Genomic DNA, 14,865 nt, shown 5'->3' with positions numbered 1-14,865 from the left:
GCCACCACCGATGCCCGCAGGTAAGCTGGGTTACAACCAATATGGCCGACACGTCTTTCAGCAAGTGACTAGTTACCATGCAGGAGCCTGGGAAACTGGGTCACCAACCAGTATGGCCAACATGCCTAGACCCCAGCACTGTCCCAATCAGTGACTGGTTGCCATGCAAGAGCTGGGGAGAGCTGGGTGACATCACCTGTCAGGGCTGTCATGGCGGCCATACTGTTCACCACCCAGCAGAGCCGTCCAAGCCTCCCCGCTATTCAGTTAGTGATGGACGATTTTGCTGTCTGACAGGTCACCCACAACCAGGAGAACGTGTTTGATCTACAATGGCTGGATCTACCAGAGATGGCCCCCGAAGAGCTGGACTCTCTATCCCGGAACATGGCGCTCCACCTCAAGAGACTGCTGGATGAGAGGGACGACTATAAAGAGGTAAATGGCGACAGCGGGTACAGATATCACTGTGAAACCGCGCCCTTCACGCCAAAAGGTTTCACCTCTGACCCCCTATAACTATTAGAGAAGTCATGTGACTTTTACCTGTCAAAAAATTGCCCAAAAACCAATCAGACAGTAGGTTGCTATGGGAGATGCTGGCTCCTCTGAGAACTGCGCCTCTAAGTCCTCGTGGGGTGGGGGGCTTATTCTAAACCTTAGGGTGACACTTTTTTGGGTGTTGGGGGGGGGGGAGGGGGTCAGACTGTTGTACAGACCCCTCAGACTACTGATTGTAAGAGCTGTCCATCTCGGGCTGAGATATCGTTTGTTTTTCTTTCTTCCTTTTTTATGAGCGTTTTTCTGCACATTTTTGCTTTGCATAGATTTGGCTTTTTTTGGTGGTTAATGGCCCTTTTATGCAAATCAAATCTTTGTGGGATTTACATATTTAGCGCCTCTTTTCATGCATTACAGCGGTCCAATATAATTATCACCCGCTTATAGTTATGGGCTATGGTATAATTGCGGCTCTGAAACAACATGGGAATTATCCGCCATCTTCTCACTGACTTGAATGGACATGTGGCATAAAGAGATGTTTTAAGCCTTAAAATTACCCTGCGCCCCCCCCCCCCCCCTTGTAGCCCAATACGAGACAGGCCTGCTCCTGGGGGCTCTGGCTCTCATAGGAGGGCTCCAGCTCATACAGGTAGGTCCTCAGTGGGTCTATCAGGGCGTATGGACAGGGATTGTTATCATAGGGCCAGTACAGGGGGGTTGACATATTTTGGTGCTATTATAACTTCCCCATAGGACGGAGGCCTCTGGCTTTTTTTCCACCCTGTGATTGTGGAGGAAGGGAGCAGCCACCTCTCTTCCCGGCTGGTGGCGCTGACCTCTGGTACAGGACGCCGCGCTCACTCGTCCTCTCTGAACAGCAGCCAGGATGGATCTGGGCCTAGGGGGGTTATTCTCTGCTCCAGTGACTGAGCTCATCAGCATTATGGGACATCGGCTTCATGACGGGATACTCTGGCGCAATGCCGCCTGCCAACCAGGGGTCTGTTTATGGAAATGTCTCTGGGCGGCAGTGAAAGTCAATTGTAGGGATTTTTGCAGATGAGCTATGAGTTATGTTATCAGCTCCCCGGGATCAGTGACTGCAATGGCCGCGGCCGCATATTAACCTGTGCCGATCCTTATTACCCAGTGTCCTCCAACCTGAGACTCAGGCTGTATAACTACAACTCCTATCATGTATATCAGGGCATGATGGGAGTTGTATCTGTGCAGCAATGGGAACGCAACAGGTTGGGGAGTATTGCCATATAACAGTACTGCTGTCCAGGCATGCTGGGAGTTGTAGTTTTGCAGCTACTGGGACATGCGCAGTACATTACCCACAGGGGGCATCACTGAGCCCAAGAAAAGATTATAGAATCTGCCCCAGAGCATGATGGGAGGGACAGCTGATGATGATTATGGACGTTCTTTCAGGTGATTGTAGATCTCACCCAGGAACGGGACTATCTCCAGTCCCTGAATCCTCCCAGTCCAGTCAAGTCTTTGAGTCCAGATGCATCGTCCCACGTGATCAACCATTATTCTACTGAGGACAAGCAGCATCTGGCGGTGGAGCTCGCTGACAGCAAAGCCAAACTACGACGGTTACGGCAGGAGTTGTGAGTATGGTGGACGGGACTGTGCACAGATCATACAGGGTGGCCGTTCACACGCGTCACATTGCATAAACTGCAGAAAAATTATATTATGTTTTGTAAATTGTAAAATGTGTTTTTACCACAAAATGTGAACGCGCCCTTTAACGAATAGAGACACAACAAAGGAGTAAATTCATGTTAAACATTCTACAGATTATAAGGTTTATGTATTATACTCCAGAGCTGGACTCACTATTCTGCTGGAATCGCCACAACAACAACCTCTGTACAGACACTGAACTAGCAGGCAACGTTAGAATGAGCCTGCAGAATAATGAGCGCAGCTCTGAGACTTGATACAAAACTATAAATATACACTGTTGGTTATTTTATCTTCAATGCTTCTTTATCAATTTTTTTTTTATAAATATTTACAGGGAAGAAAAGTCAGAGATTCTCCTGGACACTAAACATGAGGTGGAGAGACTGAACCTGGAGATTCAGAGACTCAAACAGGAGGTAACCCATATATATATATTGCTTTATCACACACACTGTGTGTGTGTGTATATGTGTGCGTGTATGTGTGTGTGTGTATATATATATATATATATATATATATATTATATCACACACCTTGGAGCCGTATCCTGTATAATCTCACCATTCGCTGACAATAAGGTCACATTCATTATTTTTTTGTGATTTCCGCTTCTTCCTCCATTTCCCAGAACACCCAGCTGGCGGCAGAGGCTCGCACTGCGCGCACATACAGGGATGAGCTGGACTCTCTGAAGGAAGCCGCCAACAAGGTCGACCGCCTGGAGAGCGAACTTGTCCGCTGCCGGGAGAAACTTCACGATGTGGAATTCTACAAAGCCCGGATGGATGTGGGTTTCCTTCAGCCTTAGCTGTATCCAGGGAAAGCTGGGTGACCACATGAACCGCCTAATATAGGCTCAGAGGTCACATGACATGAACCACCTAATATAGGCTCAGAGGTCACATGACATGAACCGCCTAATATAGGGTCAGAGTTCACATGACATGAACCGCCTAATATAGGCTCAGAGGTCACATGACATGAACCACCTAATATAGGCTCAGAGGTCACATGACATGAACCGCCTAATATAGGGTCAGAGTTCACATGACATGAACCACCTAATATAGGGTCAGAGGTCACATGACATGAACCACCTAATATAGGCTTAGAGGTCACATGACATGAACCACCTAATATAGGGTCAGAGTTCACGTGTTTCATCCATCGTGACGCATTTCTTGTACAATACTATGACCGACCTTAAATGCGTTGTTCCAGTGATTAGCGTTGATTCCAGACGCGGCGGCCATGACGGATCCCACAGTCACTCAGCTTTCCTAGGCTCCGGTTATACACTGATCCGCACCATTGTCTGGTTTTGTGACACCCGGAGAATGAACTTTGCCGGAATATTCATTTCTGTAGAGATTAAATTTCCAGTTTCCCTCTGGAAGAGAAATGTGATCCCATTAACATTACATGTTCAGAGTCGCAGCGAAACCGAGACTGAGCGCTGATCCCGCGTAGCATTGTATGTGAGAGCACTGACCCAGGACGACTCCCATCAGACTGTATATAGATCAGTATATAGGGTATCAGGTTAGCGCTGCTGGTGAGCAGGTGATGTGTGCCGCCCGGTACACTGGCTGTAAGTCCTGTAATCCGGCACTGAGGCTTCTGGATTACTGGATGGTGGTGAAGAGACTTCCCAGTGGGGCAGATAGCTCTGGTTTCCATGCTGTTTCCTCAGCTATGATGTGTAATATGTTGTGTATGATTCCTCGCAGGAGCTCCGTGAGGATAACCTCATTCTCATAGAGACAAAGACTCTGCTGGAGGAGCAGCTGGAGGCGGCGCGGGCCCGGACCGACAAACTGCACGAGCTGGAGAAGGAGAATCTGCAGCTTAAATCCAAGATCCACGACATGGAGCTGGTGAGGACCCCATAACTACAACTCCCATCATGTCTTCTGCTGTTACATGCAAGCACACACATGTTCTCCACCTGCCTCCAGGTTGGGGAACACTGACAGTAACTGGTAGTGCTGTGTATTACATACTGTTCATCCCAGTTCTCTATCTACATACCTGTATGTGCTCTGCAGTATGTAGGCCATCTCCAGCTCCGTTCATCCTCAGCCTCCTGGTTCATGAATTAAAGGGGCAAAATAAAATATTTCAAATAAACTGGTGTCAAAAAGTTATATAGATTTGTAAATTAATTCTGTATAAAAATCTCCAGTACTTATCAGCTGCTGTAGGTCCTGCAGAAAGTGGTGTATTCTCTCCAGTCTGACACAGCGCTCTGTCCATGTCAGGAACTGTCCAGAGCAGCAGCAAATCCCTATAGAAAACCTCTCCTGCTCTGGACAGTTCCTGACATGGACAGAGGTGGCAGCAGAGAGCACTGTGTCAGACTGGAGAGAATTCACCACTTCCTGCAGGACATAAAGCGGCTGATAAGTACTGGAAGACTGGGGATTTTAGTCATTTACTAATCCATATAATTAGTCTATATAAAAGTTGGGTGACTGCCCCAATGGACATTATCAGTGTTCGGTGTACAGAAGGAGTAACAGCATCTCTTGGTTTCTATTGGTTATGGTGCAGTCTCAGGTCGTATTGCTGATGTTTGTTTTCTTGTCAGGATCGATTCTCGGACAAGTCCCGAATCGAGGAGCTGCTGGAGGAGAACATGGTGCTGGAAATCGCTCACAAGCAAAGCATGAACGAGTCGACCCAGCTGGGCTGGGAGCTGGAGCAGGCGTCCCGAAGCAGCGAGCTGTCCGATGGTGAGAACCGCAGCGTTCCGGTCGTATAATATCTAATGAGACCTTCTCGAATGATGTTGTCACCTAATCCCCCCCCCCCCCCCCCCAACCTCGCTATGATCACCTGCAACCGTCCAGGTCATCTCAGGATGCGATTAGATCAGTCTGTTGGTTTCCCTGCTCCGGGATCGGCTCCTGTTACCACCTCTTTATCGCTTTCTTGGAACGTTGGGATGTTTACTCAATAAGTCACCAATGAATTTCCTACAATCACCAAATGTAGCCCAGGAGCGCCCCCTAGTGCCTATGGATGATTCCCTATAGCAGGGAATCCCTGCCCCACAGCCTAGACCTGAGGCACATGCTGGGAGCTGTGGTTTTGCAATAGTTTTAAGAGCCACAGGTTGGGGAATAGGATGTACCAGTGGGACATAACAGAGGGCTGTCGGAGCATGCTGGGAGTTGTAGTTTAAAGACCACTGGTGAGCCATGAATTAGGGAATAGGATGGATCACTGTGATGCACTGAGGGCTGTCAGGCCATGCTGGGAGTTGTAGTTTTTCCACAAGTTGGGGAACATGTGGATAGACAATGGCTGTGACTCCCTGATGTTGGTCAGATACAGCAGGTTAGTGCCAGAGGGCGCCCCCTAGCGGCTTACAGCATTATTAAAGGAAATGTGTCAGCAGACAATGACTTATTCTATAAATAAAGTTTTTATGTTAAACGGATTTTTTAAAAAAAATTCTGGTGACATTTTTTTCTAATTTTACATTTTTCCATCTATATTATAAAATAATCTAAAAACTAAGCTGAGACTTCCTGTTGTGTCTGTGCTAATAAGAGGAGGCTGCAGTAAAGTGATCTGTACAGCATTGCAACGTCATGTGACACCAGTAGATAGAGTAGACAATAGTAACTCCCTGTGGAATGACCTCTGCACAGGTCACAGCGCGCGCTCTGTAATATCTCACAATTATCCCAAGGTGACAGTCTGTCTACTGCCGTCTATGTCCATGAGGCTTGCTGTAAAGCATGTCACTAAATGCTGTTAAGAACAGTCCAGGCAAGATGGCCGCCCCCATAACAATGTATAGAAAGTGAAATTAAAAAAGTTATAAAAAGACAACTTTCACAGTATCTGACTCTAATCAGTAAAATAAAATTTAGGTGACCCCTTCCCTTTAAGGGGTGTGATAAGTCACAGCTGTAATGTAGTGAGGAATAAGGGGCCCAGCTCCGTCCCCTCCACACACAGATCACAGATCATTCCTTTTATTCACAGCCAGGAAATCTTTTGTGTTTGAGCTGAACGAGTCGGCGTCCAGCCGCATCCTGAAGCTGGAGAAGGACAACCAGAGTCTCCAGCATCTCATCCAGGAGCTCCGAGAAGCTTCCATCAGTCTGGAGGAGGGCAGCCTGAAGAGCCAGGAACTGGAGAAGGAAAACCAGCAGCTCCTTAAGAAGGTGGGTCCACCTGGCGATGAGCTCCTCCAGCATGGTCTTCTCATTGGGTCAGTGGTCAGCCTGGCCTGTAAGAAGTATAGTAACCTTTCATAGATCAACCTGTCAGTCAGTGTAAGGATGCATGTTCCCTATAGAGATGTATAGATGCTTTAGGGCAGCTACCTGACACATGAGCCCAGCCTAACCCCCTCATACATTCTGCATTGCGATGTGCTGGCGTCTGAATGTCTTCTATGTTGTGGGGCAGGATGCATTGCAGAATATTTTACATACTCTTCATTCTACCTGGAAAAAGTGATTGATGGGACACATTGATTGTGCAAGTAATGTAAAGTAGTATAAGTAATATGTCTAAAATCCGGCCTCCAGCGAAGCCGCAGCACCAACATCTTCAGAAGGCAAAATATCCTGAAGTATAGATGGTCATGAAAATAGCCTGCACAAAATATAGGCAGAAGAGCAATGCTGAGCGCCCCCTGCAGTGTGGTGGGGGGATTGCATCTTACTCCAGGTGGAAATGTGCTGCTGCATGTTTTATAATTGATGAAAGATATGGATATGAATTTTTTTCCCCCTTCAGATTGAAAACCTGAATTCTCAAATTGAGAAGGAGAAGCAGAGCAGCGCTGACTTGGAGAGTCTCGGGGAGGATTTACTGAGGGAGAAGGAGAAGCTCGCTCGTATTATGGATAATGTGAAATCTGAGAAGGAAAAGCAGGTCGGTCCCTCATCTGACAACAAGGCAGGAGCTACATAGCGACACTGACCTATAGCGCTGCCTTCATTGCATCTGATGACGGTGAATGCGGTTACTTGTGGCACCGAAGTTATTACCACCTAGATTTATGGTCACATTTAACCATGTTCACCTTGATGTACGACCGGTGTGGCCCTTGTCTTACTCTGATGCAAATGTTGTCTTTTCACAGATTAAGGAGCTGGAACAGGAAAATAAACACCTGTCCCAGGCCATGGCGGCTTTACAACAAAGGGCTCAAGAAAGTGCAGATTCAAGAGTCAAAGAGGTCGAAATGGAAAACAAGATCCTCCACGAGACCATCACTGAGACCAGAAGTAAGCTGAACGAGGTGGAGCACGGGAAGAAGCAGCTGCAGAAGGTCTACAACCAGGTGAAGGATAAGGTGGAGCGAGCGGAGGAGATGGAGAAAGACGTCCGACAGCTGCAGAAGCAAAATGAACTCATGACCAAGAAGTTGTCCTCCATGAGGATCATAGAAGAGAAGGTGGAGGTGCTGGAGAAAGAGAATGGAAAGCTGGAAAGTGAGAACAGGATATTTAAGAAGTCTCTGGACACGCTGCAGAACGTCTCCATCCGGCTGGAGGTTCTGGAGAATGAGAACAAGCAGCTGGATGAGGAGAACGTAGAGTTGAGGAGGGCGGTGGAGGCCATGAGGTTTTCCTGCGCCAGGATCACCCAGATCGAGAGAGAGAATAGCGAGCTTCAGAAAGAGAAGGAAGAGCTGCAGAAGAACGTGGAACTGCTGAAGGCGCTGGGGAAGAAGTCTGAGCGTCTGGAAGTGAGTTACCAAGGCCTGAGCGAGGAGAACTGGAGGCTGCAGCAGATGGTGGAGACCGGAAATAAGAAAGTCACCGAGCTGGAGGCAGAACTCAAGGAAACCGAGAAGGAAAATAAAGAACTGCAGAAAACCTTGGAGGAGATGAAGATTTCCAACAAGAGGCTGGAACGTCTGGAGCAGGAAAAGATGGTGATGGAACAGGAGATGACGCAGCTGGAGAAGGACAAGAAGATGCTGGAGAAGGAATCCAAGAGGCTGTGGCAGCAGGTGGAGCTGAAAGACGCCATATTGGATGATAACAGTGTCAAGCTGGCCGACCTGGAGAAGGAGAACAAGACACTAGAGAAGGAGGTCTCCAAGCTTAGGGAGTCATCTTCTAGAACCCGAGAACTGGAGAAGGAAAATAAGGAGTTGGTGCAGCAGCTGACGGTGGATAAGAGGACACTGGCGACGCTACGAGAGGTACGGAAAGTGGCCTGCTATACTTGGACTAGCTTACATGGTTTGTCCAGGTTACAAAACACATATTAATGTACAGTGTTCTAGAGTTGTCAGTAATAGAATGAAGTCCTCCATCCAAGATCCACATGTGTTGGAGGAGAGTGGTTATTGCTCCGGAGGTCTTCTCCCAACTTATTGATGTGAATGGGCACCATGTAATCCTTCATTTCCCCTGTGGGGGGTGCTGCTGAGTAACTGTACACACACTGCCAGGTTTTCCCACAGATTACAGCAGTTTCCTGGGGGAGGGTATATAAAAATCCAATGCACATACTTTAGGAGCAACCCCATTAAAGGGTATCGAAGGAGTTTTATATCTAAGATGTAAATGAATTAATACATTAGGTTCACAGCATTGAGATGTCACTTCCTATAACCTATCTCATATGAGGAATCTGAGGGGTTTATCTGCAGATACAATGTGAGAGCTGAGCTCTGTAACCACCAAGTGTGCCCTGTTAGCTTTGTGAATGGAGTATAAGAAGTAGAATTATACTGTACATTATGTGTCGTGTATAGATGGAGCTTATATAACTCCTCTGTCCTCGGATTCCTCATATCTCTATCTTTGCAGGATCTGGTCTTGGAAAAGTTGAAAACTCAACAGATGTCGAGTGAGTTAGACAAACTGAGCCTGGAGCTGGAGAAGATCGGATTGAACAAAGAGTTAATGCTACAAGATGAGAACAGCAATGCCGAAAAGTGAGTGACTCCTGTATAGAGAACGTTGTACACCAGGGATAGGGAACCTTTGGCCCTCCAGCTGTTGAAAAACTACAATTCCCATCATGTTGAAGATTCCCCATTCCTGTTGTACGCAATGGTCTCGGTCGGTCTCTTTTTCTCTTTCTCTCCTTTAAATCGCCATATTCATTAATTTTTTGTTTGTTTTCTTTTAGCATTTTTGTATAGATGGGAAAAAGAGACAACTTTTTTTTCTCACAATTTGCCTTTTCCCCCTCCCCAGGAAATACAAAGTTCTGGAGAGTAAGATTGAATCAACACTAAAGACAACTTTGGCCGTAAAAGAAAGTAGAATAGTGTCGCTGGAGGGTCAGGTGGATGAAGTGCGGAGTCTGAACCAGCAGCTGCAGAATGAGCTAAACTCTGTAAGATTCCCAGTGTGATCACATCTGTGGTCCATGTATACTAGGGTCTGTGTTACTATAGAGAAGAGTCAGACATTTGCTTTTGGATGTTCTTTCCATTGGAATGGCCCCTGCTGATGCTATTGGCCTGGACGGCAAGTGTTAAGCCTCTTCCCATGCAGAATATATAAAGTATACAGGAAAGCTACAGAGCTGCTGTTCCTATAGTCGCCCTCAGTCTGATGTGAATGAATGCTGCAGATGAAAGGGCGATCAGTGATTCCAGTCTGTACAGGAAACAATCAGCACCAGGAAGGGCCCGGCCATCAACGGCAGAGGCCCGGGCGTGAGAGAGCGCCATAACCCCACATCACACCGGGAAAGACCAATAGATTTAGATTGTCAGCTTTTGGGGAGCAGGGGAGAGAAATACCCATCCATGTGACTTTTCTGTCATAAATTACCGTTACATTAGTTTTGTCCATTATTTCAGCTGAAACAAGAGCTTGAGATGCAAAATGAGAATGGAGAACAGACGGTGCAGAATTCCCGCCGTAGGAGCAGTCGTAACATCCATAGCACGGAGACCCTGGAGAATGGGCAACCGGAGAGCACGCGGGAGCTGTGGAGGGTGAAGGACCGCGCCATCGAGCTGGAGAGGGATGTAAGTGCAGGATAGTAAAGGGGATTCCAGCCAGTACTCCTATAGGGGGAGCTATGACCACTGACACCCACATGCTGGAATGGCCGGATGTATACGCAACCTCCACTCTATCCTAACTCCTCATAGCCCCAATGATGCCGGGAGGGGGGACAAAGACTGGAAATTCTGGGGATCAGTGGAGTCTGTGAGGTCAAACCCGACCGACCTAGTATTATGGATAAATGCATCTGGCTGGTGTAACCCTGTAACGGACCTTGTCTTCTCTTATTACCGGTATTCTCTAGAACGCTGCGTTGCATGCAGAGAAAAAGATGATGAAAGACCAATTGCGGCATTTAGAGACGCAGAACCATTCCCTCAATAACCAGATGGGGGCGCTGCAGAAACAGATCACTTTCCTGCAAGAAAACAACACGGCCCTGCAGACACAGACAGCAAATCTGCAGGTGAGGAGGAGGAGCAGCTCTATAGAGGGACATAGATCTGTCCCTATATATATGTTTACACTCAAGAGCTATATCCATTCTGTATTGGTTTCAGGTTGAGAGCTCAGCAGCCGGTTCCCAAAATGCTTCCTTAAAATCGCAGATCTCCCAGCTACAGAACCAGCTGTCTATTCTAGAGAGCGAGAATGAGAAAGTGGTGCGCCAGCGGGAGGAGGCCAACGCCAGCCATGACGCCCTGCTCCGGGACCACAATCACCTAGTGTCCCTGTATGAACGCCAGTCTGCGGAGTACGAGGGGCTCATCGGGCAGCACAGCACTCTGAAGACGCAGCACAAGAGCCTGGAGCAGACGTACCACAGCCTGGAGGACAGGTGGGAGGACTGGACGTCTGATACGGGGGCCACTGCTTGGTGATGAAATCAGGATATAGATGATCAATGAGATGTCCTAGTGAATCTATTACCAGCTGATCCCTTCTATCTTGACATAGAATGTAATGGCCAGTGCTTCACTATATTGCCCAATCTGACATAACGCAAATCCTGCTGTAAAATAGGTAGACTTAGGGTGGTGTACTGAAGCCTACAGTGACGCCACAGCGTATGGCAGAATATCCAGTGTGTACTAGGATAAACCTGATGCTCTTATCCTTATACTCGTACACTGTAACAACTTCCCAGCAGTGCGAGAACGATATTAGAGCTTCGTGCTCACCCACCTGTGTACAGGAACAGTGTTATCGCTGCTGATCCGATACTGATGAGAAGGTTTCAGTATTTGGTGACTTTGGTGCTTTATAAGTTCTTGTGCTTTGTTTCAGCTACAACAGCCTGCTGCGCCATAAAGCAGAGCTGGAGGAGCGGGACAAAGCACTGTACAGCGAGAATGAAGAATTACAGCAGGAAAAGAAGAAGAGCTTCCTGGCTGTGGGCGAGAACGAGAAGCTGCGGGAAGAGCTGGAGAGGTGAGCGATGTGGGGGGATTTAATTGCTTTATTGCACCTTTTTGCTTTTCCATTCTGGATGTTTGTAAATTTTGCTTCAAAATGGTTATTTAAAGGGACGCAAACACACAAAAATCCATAGTGCAATGTCTGTGCTACCCTCCTCTTCTGTTCTATTAAGCCTCAGATCAGACTCTGCAGGGAGGGAGGACGTTGTAGCAGGACCCCCCCCCCCCCCCCATATCGTGGTGTTCGCATTAGAATTTGCCCCTTTTCCCTATGTCCTGAGCTTCATTCAGTCTCTATTTACAATCAGTGGGATAGAGCCTCTGCACAGGTTATGACATTGCATCTTGTGTGTTTCAGGCTGAAGTTCTTGCACAGTGAACTCCAGAGCGAATATAACACTTTACACAAACACACAAAGGACATGAAGGGATCGCTGAACAACGCCCAGATGGAGCTGAACCGATGGCAGGCCAAGTTCGATGAGCTAAAGGAGCAGCACCAGACCATGGACATCACCCTGACCAAGCTGGACAACCGCTGTGAGGTAGGAGCAGGCCAATACCTAGAAATATAGAAATCACAGATGCACCACCTCGTATGGGCGTGCAGTAACCACGGTCCAAATACGTGTAAATTATATTTAATTTCCCAGAATCACGTATAAAATCTAACTTTTATTAGATATGCATTAAAAGTAAAAAATGTATTAAAACAAGTGTTCTACACATATGAAATCGGCACTTCACAATAGATCTAGGATGTTGACCCTCTGATAGGCTGGTATACTTAGGGATAGATTAGCCCAGATATATAAGGATAAAACCAGACTTCAGAAGTCTGGTTTTATCCTTATATATCTGGGCTAATCTATCCCTAAGTATACCAGCCTATCAGAGGGTCAACATCCTAGATCTATTGTGAAGTGCCGATTTCATATGTGTAGAACACTTGTTTTAATACATTTTTCACTTTTAATGCATATCTAATAAAAGTTAGATTTTATACGTGATTCTGGGAAACTAGAAATATAGAAGCTCGTCGGCAGAACAAGACCACTGGGTCCATCTAGTCTGCCTATTTAGTATTTCCCTTCTTATTGTCTTAGAAGATATATATAATATATATATATAATATATATATATATATATATATATATATATATATATATATATATATATATATATATATATATATATATATATATATATATATACACACCAGGCAGGTTACATTCTGTTATTGTAGTTTTTCCAACCACATCTCATGGAAGTTGGTTCCAAGCATCTACTACTACTTTCAGTAAAGTAATATTTTCTCACATTGCTTCTGATCTTTCCCCCAGTAACCTCTCACTGTGTCCTCTAGTTCTTGAGTTCAGTTTTATACTAAAAACACTTCCCTCCTGAACCTTTAGATCTATAACATACTTAAAGGTTTCAATCATGTCCTCCCTTTCCCTTCTTTCCTCCAGACTATACAGATTTAAATCCATGCGTCTTTCCTGATATGGTTTATGCCTCACACTCTCCACCATTTTTGTAGCCGTCTTTGAACCCGTTCTATCAATGTGCTTTTTGTAGGTGAGGTCTCCAGATGTGGTCTCACCAGAGCTCTATACATTGGGATCACAATCTCCTCTTCCTACTGGTTATACCTCTAGCTGTACAGCCCAACATACCATTATATATACAGCCCAGTGTACCTATATACAGCCCAACATGTGTATATATATATATATATATATATATATGTATGTATGTATATAGCCCAGTATACCATTATATATACAGCCCAGCATACCTGAGGTGGATGATAAAGCTCATCCCAGGCTCCCAGCGCCGATGACACTCCTGCCATCTGCATACTGTGGCTATGAACAGCATACTTTCCTGGGCTCCTGAGCGGCACGGGAGGGGGTTGCTCCAGGCAGGCCGAGGGGTTGCTTTGTGCCGCCCACTATACATTCATATAAGCATAGTGAGCGGCAATGCAGGGGGCAGCACAGGAGGGGGCGGACTGGGCAGGCCGAGCTAGGGTGCTTAGGGTGACGCCCCAAATGCTCCTAAACCCCTCAGTAGCATAGGGGAAATTAGGAGCTATCGTTCGAATGCGGGGGAGAAGAAAAGATTTAGTACCAGCCCTGCTCTCTACAGGTAATGATCTACTGCGGCATATCAGCAGGTTCATACGGCTGAACCTGCTGATAGTGCTGCATTAAGTCCAATTTTCTCTAACTTCTCTATCATTATGGGGAACTGTATTAAAGTCTTTGCTGAAGTCCAGATCGGCAATATCCCAGGCACCACCTTCATCCAGCACTTTTGCGACGTATTAAAAGAAATCAATAAGATTAGTCTGACATGATCGGCCCGCCGTAAAGCCATGCTGGTTTGGATCCATTCAATTGTTGATTCTTAGGTGATAAATTATCATCTTTTTTTTTTTTAGAGGAGTTTTCATCATTTTTACTACTACAGATGTTAAGCTCACTGGCCTGTAGTTACTGAGCTCTTCTCTACTCCCCTTCTTGTGGATGGCTATAACATTGTCCGTTCCCCAATCATTAGGGACATCTCCTGTTAGCAGGGATTGGTTATACAGATCTGTCAGGGGACAGCAATCACAGATCCCAGTTGTTTAAGAAACAGGGCAATGATGGAATAAAATGTGTGCTGATTCTGAAGACTGCCGCCAGTGATTAGCAATCCCTGAGCATGCTGGGAGTTGTAGTCTCATTGCTTCATACTGTACTATGCAGATAATGGCATAATAGTCTTTCGTTGTCTTTATTTGCAGCTGATGAGCCGTCTGAAGCGTAACCTGGAGGAGGAGAACCATCATCTTCTGAGCCAGATCCAGATGCTGAACCAGCAGAACCAGATGTTACTGGAGTCCAGTATGGAGAGCAAAGAGCATTACTATGAGGAGCAGAAACAATACATGTAGGTGAAGCCTGAATGCAAGACCTGCCCCTGAGCATCACTTCATTCCGTGTCCATGTCTATTGTGCCGCTATATAGGAAATCGCCTCACATTCCTGGTATATGCTGAAACAATGTCTGTTCTTCCCATAGAGATAAATTAAATGATCTACGACGACAGAAGGAGAAGCTGGAGGAGAAGATAATGGACCAGTATAAGTTCTATGACCCTGCACCCAAAAAGTAAGTCTTACCCACCGATGTCGCGTCGCTAAAAACTGTGACCTAAGCTTCTCAGCAGCAATATAAGAGTATATAAGATGTCTGCTGACAGGGTCAGATCGTAGCAAAAGCTCGGGGTCCTC

The 14,865-nt window shown here is 46.3% G+C and overlaps 1 protein-coding gene across 2 annotated transcripts in view; it reads left to right on the top strand.

Moving 5' to 3' along the window:
- CCDC88C (coiled-coil domain containing 88C) overlaps positions 1-14,865 on the top strand; it is a 51,444-nt gene that overhangs the window by 25,734 nt on the left and 10,845 nt on the right. For both annotated transcript variants that reach the window (XM_069950723.1, XM_069950722.1), the window contains exons 7-24: positions 298-438; positions 1,942-2,126; positions 2,543-2,624; positions 2,837-2,995; positions 3,939-4,085; positions 4,799-4,943; positions 6,208-6,389; positions 6,970-7,107; positions 7,319-8,389; positions 9,003-9,130; positions 9,396-9,537; positions 10,010-10,180; positions 10,465-10,626; positions 10,721-10,998; positions 11,448-11,591; positions 11,937-12,123; positions 14,376-14,521; positions 14,654-14,743. In XM_069950723.1, coding sequence (XP_069806824.1) covers positions 298-438; positions 1,942-2,126; positions 2,543-2,624; positions 2,837-2,995; positions 3,939-4,085; positions 4,799-4,943; positions 6,208-6,389; positions 6,970-7,107; positions 7,319-8,389; positions 9,003-9,130; positions 9,396-9,537; positions 10,010-10,180; positions 10,465-10,626; positions 10,721-10,998; positions 11,448-11,591; positions 11,937-12,123; positions 14,376-14,521; positions 14,654-14,743 — 3,698 coding nt within the window. The remainder of the gene's footprint in view (positions 1-297; positions 439-1,941; positions 2,127-2,542; positions 2,625-2,836; positions 2,996-3,938; positions 4,086-4,798; positions 4,944-6,207; positions 6,390-6,969; positions 7,108-7,318; positions 8,390-9,002; positions 9,131-9,395; positions 9,538-10,009; positions 10,181-10,464; positions 10,627-10,720; positions 10,999-11,447; positions 11,592-11,936; positions 12,124-14,375; positions 14,522-14,653; positions 14,744-14,865) is intronic.

This window comes from Dendropsophus ebraccatus, chromosome 13, assembly GCF_027789765.1.
Source record: "Dendropsophus ebraccatus isolate aDenEbr1 chromosome 13, aDenEbr1.pat, whole genome shotgun sequence".
NCBI classification, from domain to species: Eukaryota; Metazoa; Chordata; class Amphibia; order Anura; family Hylidae; genus Dendropsophus; species Dendropsophus ebraccatus.
The sequence above is the reverse complement of the archived record's forward strand: the minus strand, read 5'-3'. Positions and strand labels throughout refer to the sequence as shown.